This window comes from Lissotriton helveticus, chromosome 7 (genome assembly GCF_964261635.1).
Source record: "Lissotriton helveticus chromosome 7, aLisHel1.1, whole genome shotgun sequence".
In the NCBI taxonomy this organism is placed as follows: domain Eukaryota; kingdom Metazoa; phylum Chordata; class Amphibia; order Caudata; family Salamandridae; genus Lissotriton; species Lissotriton helveticus.
In genome coordinates this window covers 278692514-278708559 of record NC_136068.1, presented here as the reverse complement: position 1 = coordinate 278708559, position 16046 = coordinate 278692514, and the positions used below count along the sequence as shown (strand labels likewise).

The 16046-nt window shown below is 41.8% G+C and overlaps 1 protein-coding gene across 1 annotated transcript in view; it reads left to right on the top strand.

Annotated features, from left to right (window-relative positions):
- Positions 1–16046, top strand: part of LOC144768420 (protein-glutamine gamma-glutamyltransferase E-like) — a 204263-nt gene that overhangs the window by 141896 nt on the left and 46321 nt on the right. The window contains exon 10 of the mRNA XM_078652063.1: positions 12637–12987. Within this exon, the coding sequence (XP_078508189.1) occupies positions 12637–12987 (351 nt within the window). The remainder of the gene's footprint in view (positions 1–12636; positions 12988–16046) is intronic.

Sequence of the window (16046 nt, the reverse complement as noted above, 5' to 3'; positions counted from 1 at the left end):
CCGATTTTGACAAGGGTGCAGGGGGTGTCACTTTGACACCCTCTAGCACCCCCACAAAAGGTTTGGGGGCCATATGGCAGGCATACCTGCCCTAAGGGCAGGTCTGCCTGTCATATGGCACAGGTGTGCATGCACACATGTGCATGCACACCTGAATCGGTATTTTAACATCAAATACAATTTGATGGTAAAATACCGATTTTGTAGGCCTTGTGGGACTCAGAAGAGTCCCACCTACATATCAATTTTACCGATTCGGTAAATATACCGGTCGGTAAATATACCGACCGGTATATTTACCGAATCGGTAAAATTACCGATTTTCCCTGTTTACCTGCCCCTACATATCAAATGCCAAATACCGGTCGGTAACGGCCGAATTCGGCCGTTACCGACCGGTAAAACCCTACCTACATCTGGCCCTTAATGTTCATGTTCAAGTTCAAAAATCTTTATTTCGGTACATTTTACCGTAAAAGATACATTAAAAAACGCATACGTATTCATATTAACTCGATGTAGTAACATAATTTGCACGATTGAACAATGGCAAGCGAGGTATGTTACAATTAACAGAGATTCGGGGAGACAATTTCGGGGGCGATCATCATTACATATAAAACTTCTATAAATAGTTAAAAATGTAAAAAGGCATATATACGAGTAAAAGTATATAAGAATTTGCCAGTAAGACCTCAACAATCCAACATTTAATAATGGAATTGGTTAAATAAGTGAATAGGTCTACCAATTTGTTATAACCATAAAACGTGGAGCAGCTTGCGGTTTTTAAAACAAGAAATTTATACTAGAATTTTAAACCCAATTTAACTCTAATAAAATTCGTGGCTAACAAAAATCTGCTGATGCCAAAAACAATAACCTGGCTGGTATCCGTTTTTAAGATTCTACCTGCCTCTTTACAACATCTTACACCTATATTTTGGCAAAGGGGTTTGATCCATCTTTTTCTAGGTGCCACATAAGCCGGGCAAAAAACAAAATATGAAATTCATCCTCCTTAGCTTCACCTTGGCATAGAGTGCATTGGTCTCTGCTGTTATTGTTAGACCACCTTGCTACACATGCATTTATCCGCAAAATGCCACATCAATAGTTCATATAAAGTGTCTTGGCTAACGGTGGTTCTACCTCATCTAGAAAGCATTCATAGTATGCCGTATCTTTAAACGTGAGGAAACTATTTGTTATTGATCGGTACACTCTTCCAATCAATGTGTTATGATTTAAATGGGCTCAGAATGATAATTTAAAAATTTTCTTCGAGGTTGAGGATAATGTGGATGGATCGGCCCAAAAATGTGCTAACCCAATTTTTGTTAACCAAGATCTAACGTGTTTGAACCATGAAATTGTATTACTACAATTCAAATCCATTATTTCTTTCAGACCGTCCTTATAGTTTGACAACTCAGGGGTGGACCAGATTCTGACCCAGAGCATCAGAGGTCTCAAAATTCCATGGTAGTCAGTACGTTTCAAGTTAAGATCTTAGATGAGCGCTAGTAACGGTGTACTGATCGGAGATGTATGACATACAATGCATGCTTTTACAATGCATGCCTTTACAACGCGGTTTTTACAATGCATGCCTTTACAACGCATAGTGTTTAGGGGTGTTGGATAGTGAATAGTTTAATTTACTATTCCAACTCCAGTCCCCGTGGATTTTAGGGAAGGTGTTGGATAGTAAATTAAATCTACTCCCTATCCTAGAGCGCCCCCCAGCGCAATGCGTTGTAATGGTTTGCGTTGTAAAAGTTGCATCGTAAAGGCACTGCGTGGTAAAAGTTGCGTTGTAAAGGATGTTTCCCACTGATCGGTACTCTCAATAAAGCTCTAAATAAATTTTTTTCATCAGTTTCGAAAGATTTTTTGCACATGGGTCCCCATAATTCAGCTCCATATAATGCAGCTGCCTGTGCTTTAAACTTAAAAATCTCCAGAGCTGGCGAAACTGCTTTGTTTAGACTATTTCCATGTCTTTTCATAATGGGTAGCAAGTTTTGCGTGAATTTTACTTTACTTTTTTCTATCTGGCATTTCCATAGCAAATTAGAATCCAAGGAAACACCCAGATAGCTAAAATGTTGTACATGGTCGATTTTTTAACCATTTAGAGTCAAATTATCCTTAAAACTTTTATGGGGGTTTATGGCCATGTATTTTGTTTTCTTGGCATTGATCTCAAGGCCTTTATTGCTGCAATATACCTCAAATGTGTTTAATAGGTTCAGTAGGCCTCTAGGTGTTTGAGATATGAGTATGGTATCGTCAGCGAAAAGGAGGGCTGGGACCCTCTCGCCCCCCAATTTAGGAGAATCATTACTACAATCCTCCATACTAAAGGGAATATCGTTGACGAACAAGGAGAACAATGTGGGGGCCAACACACATTCTTGACGAACCCCCCTCTTTATCGGTATTTGTCCTGTCAGTTCTCCTCCTGGGCCCCACCTAACCTTTGCATAGTTATTGTCATGTAGCTTTATGATCTGCTCTAAAAGATTGTCTGGTAGCCCTAAATCTCTAAGGGTCTCCCATAACAGTTTGCGAGGAATTAGATCAAACGCAGCCTGGAGGTCTATGAAAGCTACATAAAGGTGACCCTTTCTCAGGGTAACATATTTCCAGCACAGGCAACAAAACCTTAGGACCTGGTCAATAGTACTTATTTTGGCTCTAAACCCTGCTTGGTACTTTGTAAGCACCGCTTTTTCCTCCATCCAAATATTTATGCGATTTAAAATATGCCTTGCATAAATCTTTTGTAAGATATCTATTAAACTGATGGGGTGATAGTTTGCGGGATCATTCCTATCGCCCTTTTTAAAAATTGTAATGATTTCCGCTCCCCTCCATGCCTCCGGGAGATCTGCGCCTGCCGCTACAACGTTACATAAGCAATTAATATAAGGGCCCCAGATACTAGTCTCGTGCTTGTATAAATCACCTGGAATTTTGTCTTGTCCAGGGGCCTTCCCATTTTTGACCGAATTAATAGCTATTTCGGTTTCCTGTAGATCAAAAACTAAACCGTCCATGCTTGAAATCAACAGTGTATCAGCCTCAATAGGAACCTGTTCCTCCTCAGGAGCGTCATATAGCTTGGTAAAATGATCGATCCAAGAAGTCTCATCAAGAAAGACTTCCCTGGATCCTTTTTCTTTTTTGTTAACTTTAGCCACTATTTTCCAGAACAACATTTGGTCATGGTTTTTAGCTGCGATTAACATGCTGGACCAGATCTCCTCATCCCAAGATGCTTTCGCCTTTCTTTGGATTATTCTATATTTAGTCCTGGCCTCTTTAACTACCAACATATTTTTGCTTTTTATTGCGTGAACTAAATCGGCCTTTGCACTACGACATTCCTTGTTATACCAGGATTTCCCTACATTCTGTGAATTACCATCTCCACCAATTTTTTTTGTTTTTTTTGTAACCACTGGAATAAGTTCTTTAAAAAACCCACTATGTAATTCTAGGATTGATTTTTCCCCGTCTTTGGAGGCATCATATAGACCGAATGTTGTGGCAAAAATATTGTAAATATTTGGCAACAAATTGTCATGCCTCAGCATGTACGCCCATTTAACTGAGCAACGATTATTGCTGACTATAATGTCGTCTGAGCTAGTGTGAGTATTTCTCTCAGTCTCGCTATGCGCTATGCGCTATACTGCTGTGTAGGAGAAGCTCAAGTGGACGATGGTCACTTTCTGTTCTGGGTCTAATCTCTATGTCTACAGCAAACGGACAGATATCTAATGACAGGATAAAATAATCAATTTTACTCTGGCACTTGTTTCTGAAAAAAGTGGGGGCCTTTGGGCTGTCCGATAGTAAACGACTATTGCATGCCCTCAAACCATTGCCAACCAATACCCTCATAATTTGGAAAGCTAGGGTGGTTCCTGGGACTGTCCCACTACTACTCATTGCTGGTATCTTATTGGCCCTGTCTTCATAATCTAATAGATTTCCAAACCTTGTAATTGGTTCGTAATTGCAGTTAAAGTCACCACCCAGTATTATACTTGTTCCAGGATCTAGCGCGTTTAAAAGTGAGTCCAATTTTTCTATTTGTGGTGACTCCCTGTATGAAGGGCATGGGCTACTATAAATATTATATACATGTACAACCCATTTGTCTATGGTAACAATTTTGATCCCTAGGACATCTTGAGAGTCAATATATAATTGGATGACATTAATATTAAGAGTCACTTTCACCCAAATTATAAGGCCACCAGACGGCCTTTCTCTCACGGAAGGAACAGCAGCTTTTTGAAAAGTGTTATACTCTACCCTATGTATGGTTTTAATAGCCCATGTCTCCTGGAGAATACAGATGTCACTCGTGTTAATATAATTACTCCACTCGGGTCACTGACATTTCTGCTGAACCCGGCTATGTTCCAGGATATCAGTTTTAGATCCGTATTGTGATTGTGGCCTATTACACTAGAAGATACATTTCTTATCAAGTTTTCAGTACCGTTAACTGCCCTTACCGGTGAGCTTTCACATGTTACTCTTACTATAGGAGTACATGGTGAAATTTCACGGGCCTGTTGCTCTGTTCCCACCACCGGTACTTCGTAATGAGTATGATGCCCCTCTGAATCACACTCTACGGGAACCTCCTGTATTTCTGAAACCATAATATTTATAATTTGTGGTCAATCCACTGCCTCCAAAGAAACTAGCTCTTGGAAGCTATTCAAGGCTACAGGGAATGTGAAAATATCTGGATTATAAATTGGTCTTTTTACAACTGGTTTGTAGAAATACCCTAGTGGTAGGGCGTGGATGCTAGTGTTTTGAGTTGGCATCTCCTCGTATGCTTTCAGTAGCTTACTGACAGTATGGGGGTGTCTAAAATTTACAACAATACAGTCACCTGGTATGTCTTTTGGTGAATCACCCACCCACCCTACCCTTCTCACCATCAAGATTTCGCTCGACATGTAAGGATTAAACCTTTTATATTTCGAGAGCCATTCAACTACTTTGTTCTTAAGATTGTCCCAAGTTTCCCTCTGTTCTCTCCTTAGGGCAGGTATACCTGTTAATACTAATATATAGGGACATGCAGCTGGTGGTAGGCTCAGAATATCAGGATTGGGTATCAAGTCAGTCCCCTTTGGGCTATGAACAACCGCCCTTACACTATCGTTCCCCACGTGATGTATTCTATTGTCAAATAAAAGGGGAAGGTTACTCAGGGGCACACTGTCCCCTGACCCTTCTGGTCTGATCCCTGTCCTGGTATGATTTACAGAAACGGGGCATGATTGTTTAGGGCCTTGTACCACATCTTTGGCTTTCACAATCTCCTTGTTTGCTGCCCTCAACTCTAATAGTAGGCAGGCCCCCCCTTCAATTATTCTGTTGCCTTCTTCAACTACAGTAGACAGTTTGGCTATGGTGAGATTCAACTGATCGATTTTACTATCTAATGCCGTCATTTTTGTATTTAAACTTTCATCTATTTTGGTCTGAATCAAATCTAGTGCATTTTTAAAAATGTCCACAACAGTACAATCTTCCCCTTCCTCCATCACATTTAACCTTCTTTGGCTTTAACAATGATCAATGTCTGTTTGTTCCCCAATTGTTCTACATAAACCCTCCTCATGTGTTTGTACATTTGAGTCCCCTTTGTTAATTTTTGCAGATGACCCAGACTTCCCTTTCTTGTCTCCAGTTTTTTCTCCTTTGTTTTCCCTTTCAGTGCTTCTACTTGTTTTTGTGGTCTTAGTCTTGAAAATATTCCAGCAGTCCCTGGTTCGTTTGCGCTTAATTGCCCCTCTTCGGTTTGTGATGTTTATATCGCACAATGATTTGAAATAGTAGGAGAGGTTTGCAAACATCTACTATTGTTCTCGTGTATAATAACAACAGGTGACAGTACAGTAGATTGCCTATATGCGGGGAGATTGGACGGATCGAGTGATAGCCTTCTCTGTGTCATTTTAATCTCGTGGCAAAGTACTGTTTCTGCTCTGATTAGAAAATCATCGAATGTCCCGGCGGCACCTTTCCTTTTGCTCATTGTTGGCCAAAAACAAAGTTCCAATTAAAGTACTGAAAACAGCACCAGTCGCCTTAACAATTAACAGTACCTCTGGAAATTAAACAGCAAAGTTTAACGTAACCAGTACCTTGTTCGATATAAACCAAAGGGGATGGCCCAGTCCAGCCTCCTCCGGGCTCGGACGGCCGCAGACGGTCCCGCCCTTGTCCCGGGCTTCTCCCGGCGCGCACCTGCGTGCGTCCCGCGCAGCGGGTGCCGCGAGAAGTTAAATAGCGGCTGAGGGCGGGTTGTGGGTGGGCCTCAGGCACAGATGGCGGCAACACCTGGGCTCCTGGGACCTTGAGTCCTTCTGGAACGCTCTTCTTTTGACCCCAACAAAGTCTCAAAAAATACCGGCAGAGTCCTTGTGGCGAAGCAGCAACCGCGCAGCACGTGCCGCGAGAAGTTAAATAGCGGCTGTGGGCGGGTTGTGGGCGGGCCTCAGGCACAGATGGCGGCAACACCCGGTCTCCTGGGACCTTGAGTCTTTCTGGAATGCTCTTCTTTTGCCCCCAACAAAGTTCCCAAAAAATACCGGCAGAGTCCTTGTGCCGTGAGAAGTTAAATAGCGGCTGTGGGCGGGTTGTGGGCGCGCCTCAGGCACAGATGGCGGCAACACCCGGGCTCCTGGGACCTTAAGTCCTTCTGGAACGCTCTTCTTTTGCCCCCAACAAAGTCCAAAAAAATACCGGCAGAGTCCTTGTGGCGAAGCGGCAATGATTTAATGGGTTTCCTTGTCCATCTTGGGTTTGTCCCTGCCTTGGAATTCTGCCTCGACAATCTCTCAGATTGACTTCCAAACTTCCACAGTTCCCTTTCAGGCAACCACTTTTCTCTTTTTTTCTAAAGCATCCTTTGAGAGTTAATGTGTGCTCCAGCACTCTCCCTTTTCTGTTTCTCCCCCTGCCGAACACCCAATTCCCAGTGCTCTCTCTTTTATTTCTCTGCAACAAACTCCCTGCGCACAGCTGGATTGGGAACAGAAACCAGCCCTTGCAGGCAGCACGGCCCACCCTGGGGGGAGGCTGTTTGCCAGGGCTGGTTTCAGCAGATTTTGTTACAGTGGACCAATATTAAATCCGGCCCCCAGTAGCAAAAACAGGCCTCACAGGGGTCCAAAACTGTCCCCCACCAAGGCGGCCCACTGGGGAACACCCTGTGCCCGCTACGGCCAGTCCGGCCCTGTCCCTGCCTCCCTAGCATTTTCGTGTTGCTTACATACTCATGTGCTTCAACTCCCACCACTATCTTGCTGTACCTCATGTTCTCGCTACCCCCCCACCTGATCTTCCATTGCCCCCATGTCCACTGTCTTTTTTTGGGAGGGTGAGAAGGACCAAGGAGCAAACTGCTGCAGCCCATCCCCCTTAAAACGGCTCTTTCATGCTATTTTTTTTAAAATTTACCCATCGATCTCAGATCAGTAAAATAAAAAATGAACCCCACTTCATTTTATAGGTGCACATGCATAGTGATTCATACACGTGCACACGTCATCGTGCATGTGCCACCTACAAAATGAAGTGGCTGATGCAGCTGCCTCATCAAACTTTTTTTTTTGCTTCCTTATTTTCACTCTGCTGCGCAGCATCTTGCCAATGAGGTACCACAAACAAAGCCAGAAGGCATTGGCAGAATCTATAGGCCCGAACTTCCTTTGACGATGTTTGTTAGAACTTATGTTCATTAAGAAATTGTCATGCAGGTTAGCGCTTAACTTCAAAAAAAGTAATACAATTGCAAAGGGACAAAGTTCTTCTTAAGATCTCGCCACTGGCAATGAACAATGCAAGGGTATACAAAGGCTACAACTGCCTAGTTTTGGTGCCATCTCATGCCTCTTTCTTCAATCACCATACACTTTCTGAAGCTTTAGCTCACTCTTGCAGATTCTGCTTCATCCATACTTTCTTCCTGTTACTGTTTGCTATGTTTCTTTCCCCCATTTCTTTCTCTCTCCTGCTTTAGGTGGAAAACTTATGAGGAAAAATGTGTCTTGGTCCCGGTAAAATGCGTGATGGTGCACATCACACTCAACCACCAAGACAAATTAAGCATTGAATTGTGCAGGCACTTATCACTCGGTTATAACTCATGATCATTGCCCGCACAAACCCATATGCAAAGGGTGATCCCATGTATGAAAGAGGAATGCTTAAAGAAAGTTACTGCACCTGCAGAGTAACATTGTCCTTTACAGAGGAAAGCACAAACAAGAAGATTCTGCTGGGCAATATTTTGAGTTATAGAAGGATACACTTAATAATGGAGATATTTTTCACTGAGGGGTTATAAATAACATCAACTATACAATGAGAGAAAAAGCTAAGTTCTCTTTAATCTCCCTCAGAACCCAGAGGTCAATATCATTCCCATTATTCACTTTTTACCTGTTTGTAATTTTATCTTATTTCTGAGCCTTCCTTTCAGCCTTAGGGTGGTCTCTTGCCAAATATTTTACCTTCACCCTTTTGTTTTGCTAACTATGTTTTTGCTGGACTTAGAACATTCTTACCACTGCTAGCCAGTGCTAATGTGTTTGTGCTCACTTGCCAAAACATGGTAAATTGGCTTAGACCTGGTTGCCATATTTAATTTACTTATAAGCCCTAGTAAAGTTGCATACGATATATCCAGAGCCTGTAAATTAAAACCTACTAATGGGCCTGCAAGACATATTGTGCAAACCACTTAAGAAGCACCTTAAAACATGTCCCAGGTGTGCCATTGCAGCCTGAATGCAATTTTAAACTGGCTATTTATTTGGCAAAATAAACCCGTTGCTAAGCCATAAACTCCCATTTTATTATATTTATATGTCGCCCCAAGATAAGCCCTATATAGCCCATAGCAAAGATAACAAGATGATGGACGGAGTGCTGAAACTTTTCAACCACTCTCCCCCAGTCTAAATATCTGGGCTTATTACCTCATTCTTTTTTCACTATGCAACCCAGTTTGGACACATAGGGCAGGGTACAGTGTAACTAAAAGGTTGGACATTTACTTTTAAGTTTGGCATGTCCTCCTAGTGAAAAACTCAATGTGATTTCCACTACTGTGAGGGCTACCTCTCCCATATGATAGCATTTGGTTGACTTATTCCATGTAATAAGCACACATTTTGATTGGGAGCTTGTAATGGCTTCATGTTTAGTGTCTGACCAAATGTAATCTAAAATTCTCTTTAATGGTAAAATCACGTTTATAAGTTACAATTTTGAAATTGCCACTTTTAGATATTTTATATTTTCCTGTCCCAATTACTTGGCTCCTGCAGCCTGTTCCGGGAATCACATGACTGGGTGTAGTTGGCCGTTGGACATTTGAGGTAGGCCTTGCAGTAGTGAAAAAGGAATTAAAGAGTTGTGAGGATTTGGGTGTATTATGTGGTATGGCTGTGCAGTCTTACTGTGGAATACACTCGCAAAGACTGTCCTGGGTCCATTCTGGCCCGTATGAATAACCTTAAACTCAATCCTGGATAGCTATGACTTCAAGTAGAAAGGCTTGCACAAAGGAACCTAGTGTAAAGCATTTAACAGTACCTAACCATGAAATTAGAAAGCCAAACCACACAAATGTAAAGCAACGCCAGTTTATAAAAATAGATTATAATATATGAATTTTTATAGTTCTCAATGAGCAAAATACACAGCAAAGTTCTGGAGGTACAGATTTTTGAAGGATTTATCACTGTTTATTTTAACCACAAACAAACATTGGTCTATTTAAAGTTTGATGTAGTGGTCCTAATGGTGAGGATATAGGATGAAAAGATGCTGAAAAATGGTATGGTTGCTGTGAAGTCAACGCATTGCCTTTGTGGTGATTCCTCTGCCCACGAGTAGTGCAGTGCAACTTTGGCCACAGGGTTCAGGGTCCCTCAAGGTCCTCTTCCAGACCATAAAAGGCCTGCAGGGGCCGGGTACCGATCTCCGTGCACAGCGGTCCCTATGAAAACCTTCATTGGAGGCTAGCATCCTTCTTGGGCGGCCAATCTGGACTCTGATCACACTCACTGATCCAGCTGACCTAGGGGCAAGTTTTGGCTGTGCTGTTTGGCTTTCTAATTTTATTAAAGCTGACCCTGTGTCAAGCCTGCCTACCTGAACAAAGTGCAGCCCCTCAGGAGTATTATTGCCATTTTCACCTTTGAATCTCACCTTTTGGGCTAACACTCTAGGTGTCATCCTGCAAGGGGGGAGTGCCACATCTTCCCGCAGCAGGGTACTGCTGTTTATAAGCCTAGGAGTTGTTCACAGTACACCGCAGATGGGCAGAAAGCTTTCTGTGGGCCAGAGCCCCTGTGAGGCAACTGGACCCTCTAAGTCACAGAGTGGCAGCTTTCTAAAAGTTGCTTTACTTTAATAGTGACATTATATTCGACCAGGAAATCAGGTCAGGTTTAATGCCACAATCCCATTCAGAAGTTATCCAGGCTCAACTGCAAGACGGTAACCCTGTTTTAGCCAATGGGGCTACTAACTTTTCCCCGGTAAAACAACAACTTTAGGGGTTTCTCTGCTAAGAAACTTATAAGCTTACATGTCATACTTAATATTATACAGCTCCCTGCCTCAGGGCTCTTTAGGCCTTCCTTAGAGAAAACCTACATACATTGTTAAGATAAGTGATGATTTTGCCATTAGTTGTAATGGCATAGTCGAACTGACCTTTCAATCTGTAGTGGCAAGCTGGGAGCCATTTTACATAATTTGTCAAACACAGGGTGGCACAATCAGTGCTGTAGCCCTGGGAGGACACTCTGCCTTACATGCCCTCAATATACCATATACTAGGGACTTATAAGTGAGTCTGTTTTTACAAACCTTTGTAAAGGGTTAGAACACTGGCACTGAGATCTGGTTAGAAGGCCTCAGGGCACTCTCAGCATCAAAAAACCATCAGCAGGTAGTCCAAATTGGGGGGAAAGTATGGGAGGGGGTGCTGCAAAAAACCTTACAAGAGGTTTTCACTACCAGCACATGTAGAGCTTGAATGTACATGTCCAGCTCTTTAAATACACTGCACCTTACCCTCTGGGCTGTCCAGGGCCCACACGAGGGGTGATTTGTATGCATTGATAAGGAAGGTTTGGGCCTGACAAAAGTTTATTTTTCCAGGCAGTCACAAGGCAGCTTAAAACTGCACAGACAGACTGAAAAGCCAGCCTGAGACATGTTTGAAGGACTACTTATGTAGATCGCACAATAAGTAGTGCAGATCGACTAATATCATTTAATTTACTGGGCCTGGATACATGTAATACCAATTTACTAGGGACATATGAGTAAATTAAATATGCCAATTGAGAACAAGCCAATGTTACAATGTTTTAAGTAGTGTGCACATGCACTTTAGCACTGGTTAGCAGTGGTAAATTGAGATAAGTTCTAAGGCCAGCAAAAACAGAAGGGGTGAACGCAAAATGTTTTGTGGAAGACCACTCTAAGGCTTGCAGGTCTTCCAACCTCTCTCTTGCTTGTTACAAAATGTAGGAATATAGGCATTAATGACATTTATTAGCAAAACATTAGACATCCTGAGTAGTTATATTTATGTTGCATGCAATATTTATAATGCTATTGGAGAATATGTAAATGTTGACACCTGCTGAATTGTACAAATGTGCTACATCGAAATAAACACAATGGTGGTTAAGAACATATTTAAATAGCATATTTCAGGAGTTTTGCACAAACGATTAACTAATATATCAAGTTCTACACCCCTTCAGAATCATACATGTACACACCCCCATACAGTTCTTGACTCCCCATATGAGACAACAGGACAGCATGAAGGCTACTATTAAGGGTGGATGAATGGGAAATCGGATATCCAGCTCAACCAGCCATGAGGAGTGAACACAATTTTCTTGCAGACACATTGATAATTTACCTCCAAATCCTCCTGAAGAAGGTCAGTCTGACTTTCTGCATTCCCTCTGTACATTTTCGAGCTGGTATCAAAAATTTTCCACTGCTGCTTTAACCCAGTCCTGCGCTGTATCCACATGGGCAACGGCACAAACAATCAACTCCCAGAGGCAAATGCAATCAGATATGCATAGGTGCAAAGGCACATACTTTCCCTCCCCTAACTAACACTCATAGACACTCATAGACACTACTCCTCTTAATGCGTTATCATCCAAGTATTTAGAATTACTTTGATGTAATACCATAAAATGTTTAAAACACATAGGTAATTTAAAAACAATAATATTTCAATTGTGTTACAGATATAATCATTACAAACATTAGAGCACACAAAATATTTCTTCATTATATAGCCTGTGCCAATTCCAAAGGAAGACACCTGTTCCTAAAAGTTCAAACATTGAATCTCATAATACAAGGCAGCTTCAAAGTGTAGTGGCTGATGTGCTGATGATAACTAGTTAGAGGATAGTGGTCAAGATAGCAGAGTGAGCCTTCTGGTTTTGAATTGTATCTCCTGTTTCATCAGAGCATTGTGCACTATACAGAAAAAAAACTAATGCCTTCTCCCTAATTTCTTTCTGCCAGGTTCAGACAAGGAAAGATATGTGTTCAAAAAGGCATCCAGAAAGCTGTTTAAAACAGGAGTGTTTGCAGAGAGCTTGACCCCCGAGGAGTGGCTGAGCGATGAACTCATCGATGAATTTAGTGATGATTCTGATGATCAAGAATCCGAGGAGCAGTTTTCTGGCGAGTTCCAGCTTTCTGAATCAGCACAAGTTGGTCAAGATATCAATGCAGCCATAGCAATCAAGAACCCAACCTCTGAAAACAAGACTGTCAATGTGAAGATCTGCGCCTATGCGATAACATACACCCGTACTCCTGGGGCGACGATCATCAAGCACTCAGTCATTCTCCAACTCTCACCTAATGAAGGTATGGTCAGAGACTATCCAGTCGCAGAACACACATGTCTCTTGTTGACTCAATCTATCAAAGTTACACTCCAGTAGAGCAAAGATGAAAAGACCACTAGAGCAAGATGTGTTCATATAAAGAATGTGGCAGATAAAAACCTCAAATAATTTCAACTGCCTAGAGATGATCAACGGTAACATTGATTGGTCTTTATAAAGGCAACGTTTGTGGGGATCTAATAGTAAGATAGTTAAAAGGACTGGAAAAAGGTCTGGTGAATTAGGCCTTTTTTCATTTTAAGCACTGACCTTTAGGTGTCACTGAGCACCCCAGATATGTTACGACTTTATAGAGCGACAACAATTTACGCATGGATCTATTTTTGGCAGGTTGCCAAGTTACACTCTATTATGACACCCTCTCTAGTGGAGGTCGGATGAACGAGAGGAAAAAGTGGGCTGTTCTATATTTGCATTCTCTCTCTTATAATACACAACACAACTAGGCAAATGAGACATAGGATGGGCAACATTAGGATATTTTCCTTATTCTGGAAGACCTTTTAGACCTTGACAGATTATGTATTTAATATACAACCACAATATATCAACACTCCTCTTATTCTTTGTGAATTAATTCTGAAAATTCGAAGGTATGGCCTCACACATCGCCTGAGCATCATACTTCATCATCGGCCATCCTTGCTCCCCAGAACAGGGCCAGCTCACCTGTGGGTTCACATGAAGCACATATGGATGAGGGTTAGGTGGGAATATGAGCTAAACATCCCAGGAACCTTTCATCAGGAACTACCTTTATTCTGTTCTGTTTATTCTGTTATGAGGCAAACAAGTTGATTAAAGGCTGAAGCATGTCTAGGAGTCATAATTACTCCTGCATCTAGTAGGTTGACATGTTTCAACCAATGGTCCCATACAGGTTCTGTGGCTTTCATCATGACAAAGGACCCCTATTCCTTATATTACTTTGCAAGCATTATACACATACAGCAGGCATACACATACAATACTCATTTGTATACATCTTCCGTCCTGCTAAGTAGAGGAATGCTTCATCAACGTGTGTTTAGGAGGTCCCTAAGCTAAACTAGGGGAAAACCTCATAGAGGAGTACATTCGGGGTGGCCTTGTAGTTAAACATTAGTCAAAGATTACACCCTGCTTTTCACCAACTTCGACATCTGCCTCCGATCAAAGGTAAACCGTAATCTATTATTCTTCATCTAAGCTCAATGTAGCAATTGTATTCAGAGAAACACGTGCACTTCATTGTGATTAAGCACTGAGCGATTGTAATGAGCCTTAAAGATGCATGACTTACTGCCCTCTTAATCATTTTTCGAAATTCCCTATATGCAGTCAACATTAGAGAAAGCAATTTCCAAATGTCTCCCATGACTAACTATGCATGTGCTTTTACTTAGATGTGTGTTTCACTTTAGAGATATTCAGAATGTCTGTAAAATTGGCTCCCGAAATCACAGCTCTGTACTGCATGGTCTGAACATCAGGAGCACAGTCTAGAAACTTTCAAGTGTATCCACCCCTTTTATGTAGCACCACCAAAAATACCACCTTAAGGTAATGTTAGGTTCTTACTACTGCTCCCAGTGTTATTACCATGTGACCCTACAAGCTCCTATTCTATTTTTCATCAAAATTCATTATGAGACAGAAGGAAAATAGACATGGAGGCTAGTAGTTAGAGAAATCTATTTGAGGTTCCTTTAGTGAAGAATACACTGTGGATTTATGGACTAATCATGCTATGGATTTATGATTATATAGCACCACATTCCCGAAGGTGCAAACACATTATCTGTTATTAGAGGTGGGTGGAACTCGCAGAGTTTCACTCTGTGGATTTCCACAGAGTTCCATGAAAACTCTGCGTGATTCCATGGAGTTCTGCAAGTGGACAGAATTGCCATGTCACACTGATTTTTAGCACAGGAGCTTCCTCCACATTGAAAAATCAGCAAGAACAGCCCCACGTGGTGTGCCAGAGGGCCCTGCTACTTTGCTGCTGCTTGAGTAGATTTTCTACTCGAGGTGCACTTTTCTCATCACGAACGGTCATGACTGCCCGTGACCCTCCACGGCCACTTGCATTAAGAAAATCTCACTGAGTGCCGTACTAGCGCCCGAGAATCATGCCAGGGGATGTCAATTCTCGCTCACACTTGCCAACTTACAGTTGGAGACCCACACAAAAGAAAAAACTTTGCAATGTGGCGGTTGGCAGAATTTTGCCACAGCTCAGTGTTACAAGCGTAACAGAGAGTGGGCAAAACTCTGTGAACCCCGCTGGCAGAGCGGAATTTATCACCCACTCCTATCCATTATGAGAATATTTTAGCCTACAAATTACTTTTGCCTCATTGTTTGTAAAATTAGCATATAAAAGTCACTAGGTGAGGACTCTTAACAGTCTTGGATTGATTGGCTACATTGTTTAATTTGTGTCAGTGGTTGCATGAGTGGGCACCGTGTTCATTTTTGTGGGCAGAGACTAATTATTCATCATCAGAGTTTGACCTTGAGTAAGAGAGAGAAACAAAGAAAACGGAGGAGGAAGAAGAAAAGAAAGATAGCAAATCAGTGGCAAAGTTATAAAGAAGGGGTAAATAGAGGCTGAACTGTCCGGCCATTGTGAAATAAAGAGTAAAGAAGGGTAGGATTGTGGGCGAAGGAGGCATTAGGTGGAATTAAAACCTGGCAGACTTAGTGTGTGGTTTAGGTTTGGCAGATGGGATACTCTGTCACAAACGTGACATCTGTCTGCCTCATCACAGGTGCAGTACATCCTAATGCACTAGTAATAAGGTGGATTGTATTAGGTATCATGTTTGTGATGGAGTACCAATCAGACCCGTAGTATGCAACTATTCAATGGGGCCAGTGGCAGGAACCTAAGAAAAATATTGGGCCCACTGCACTTATTATTTTCCAAATTAATGATTGGATTTAGGTCTCCTTTTTGGAATAATAATGTGTGTTTTTATGTATATTATTCTACCAATTGTTTTTGTCGTTTATTAGTTGTGCAAGAAATAC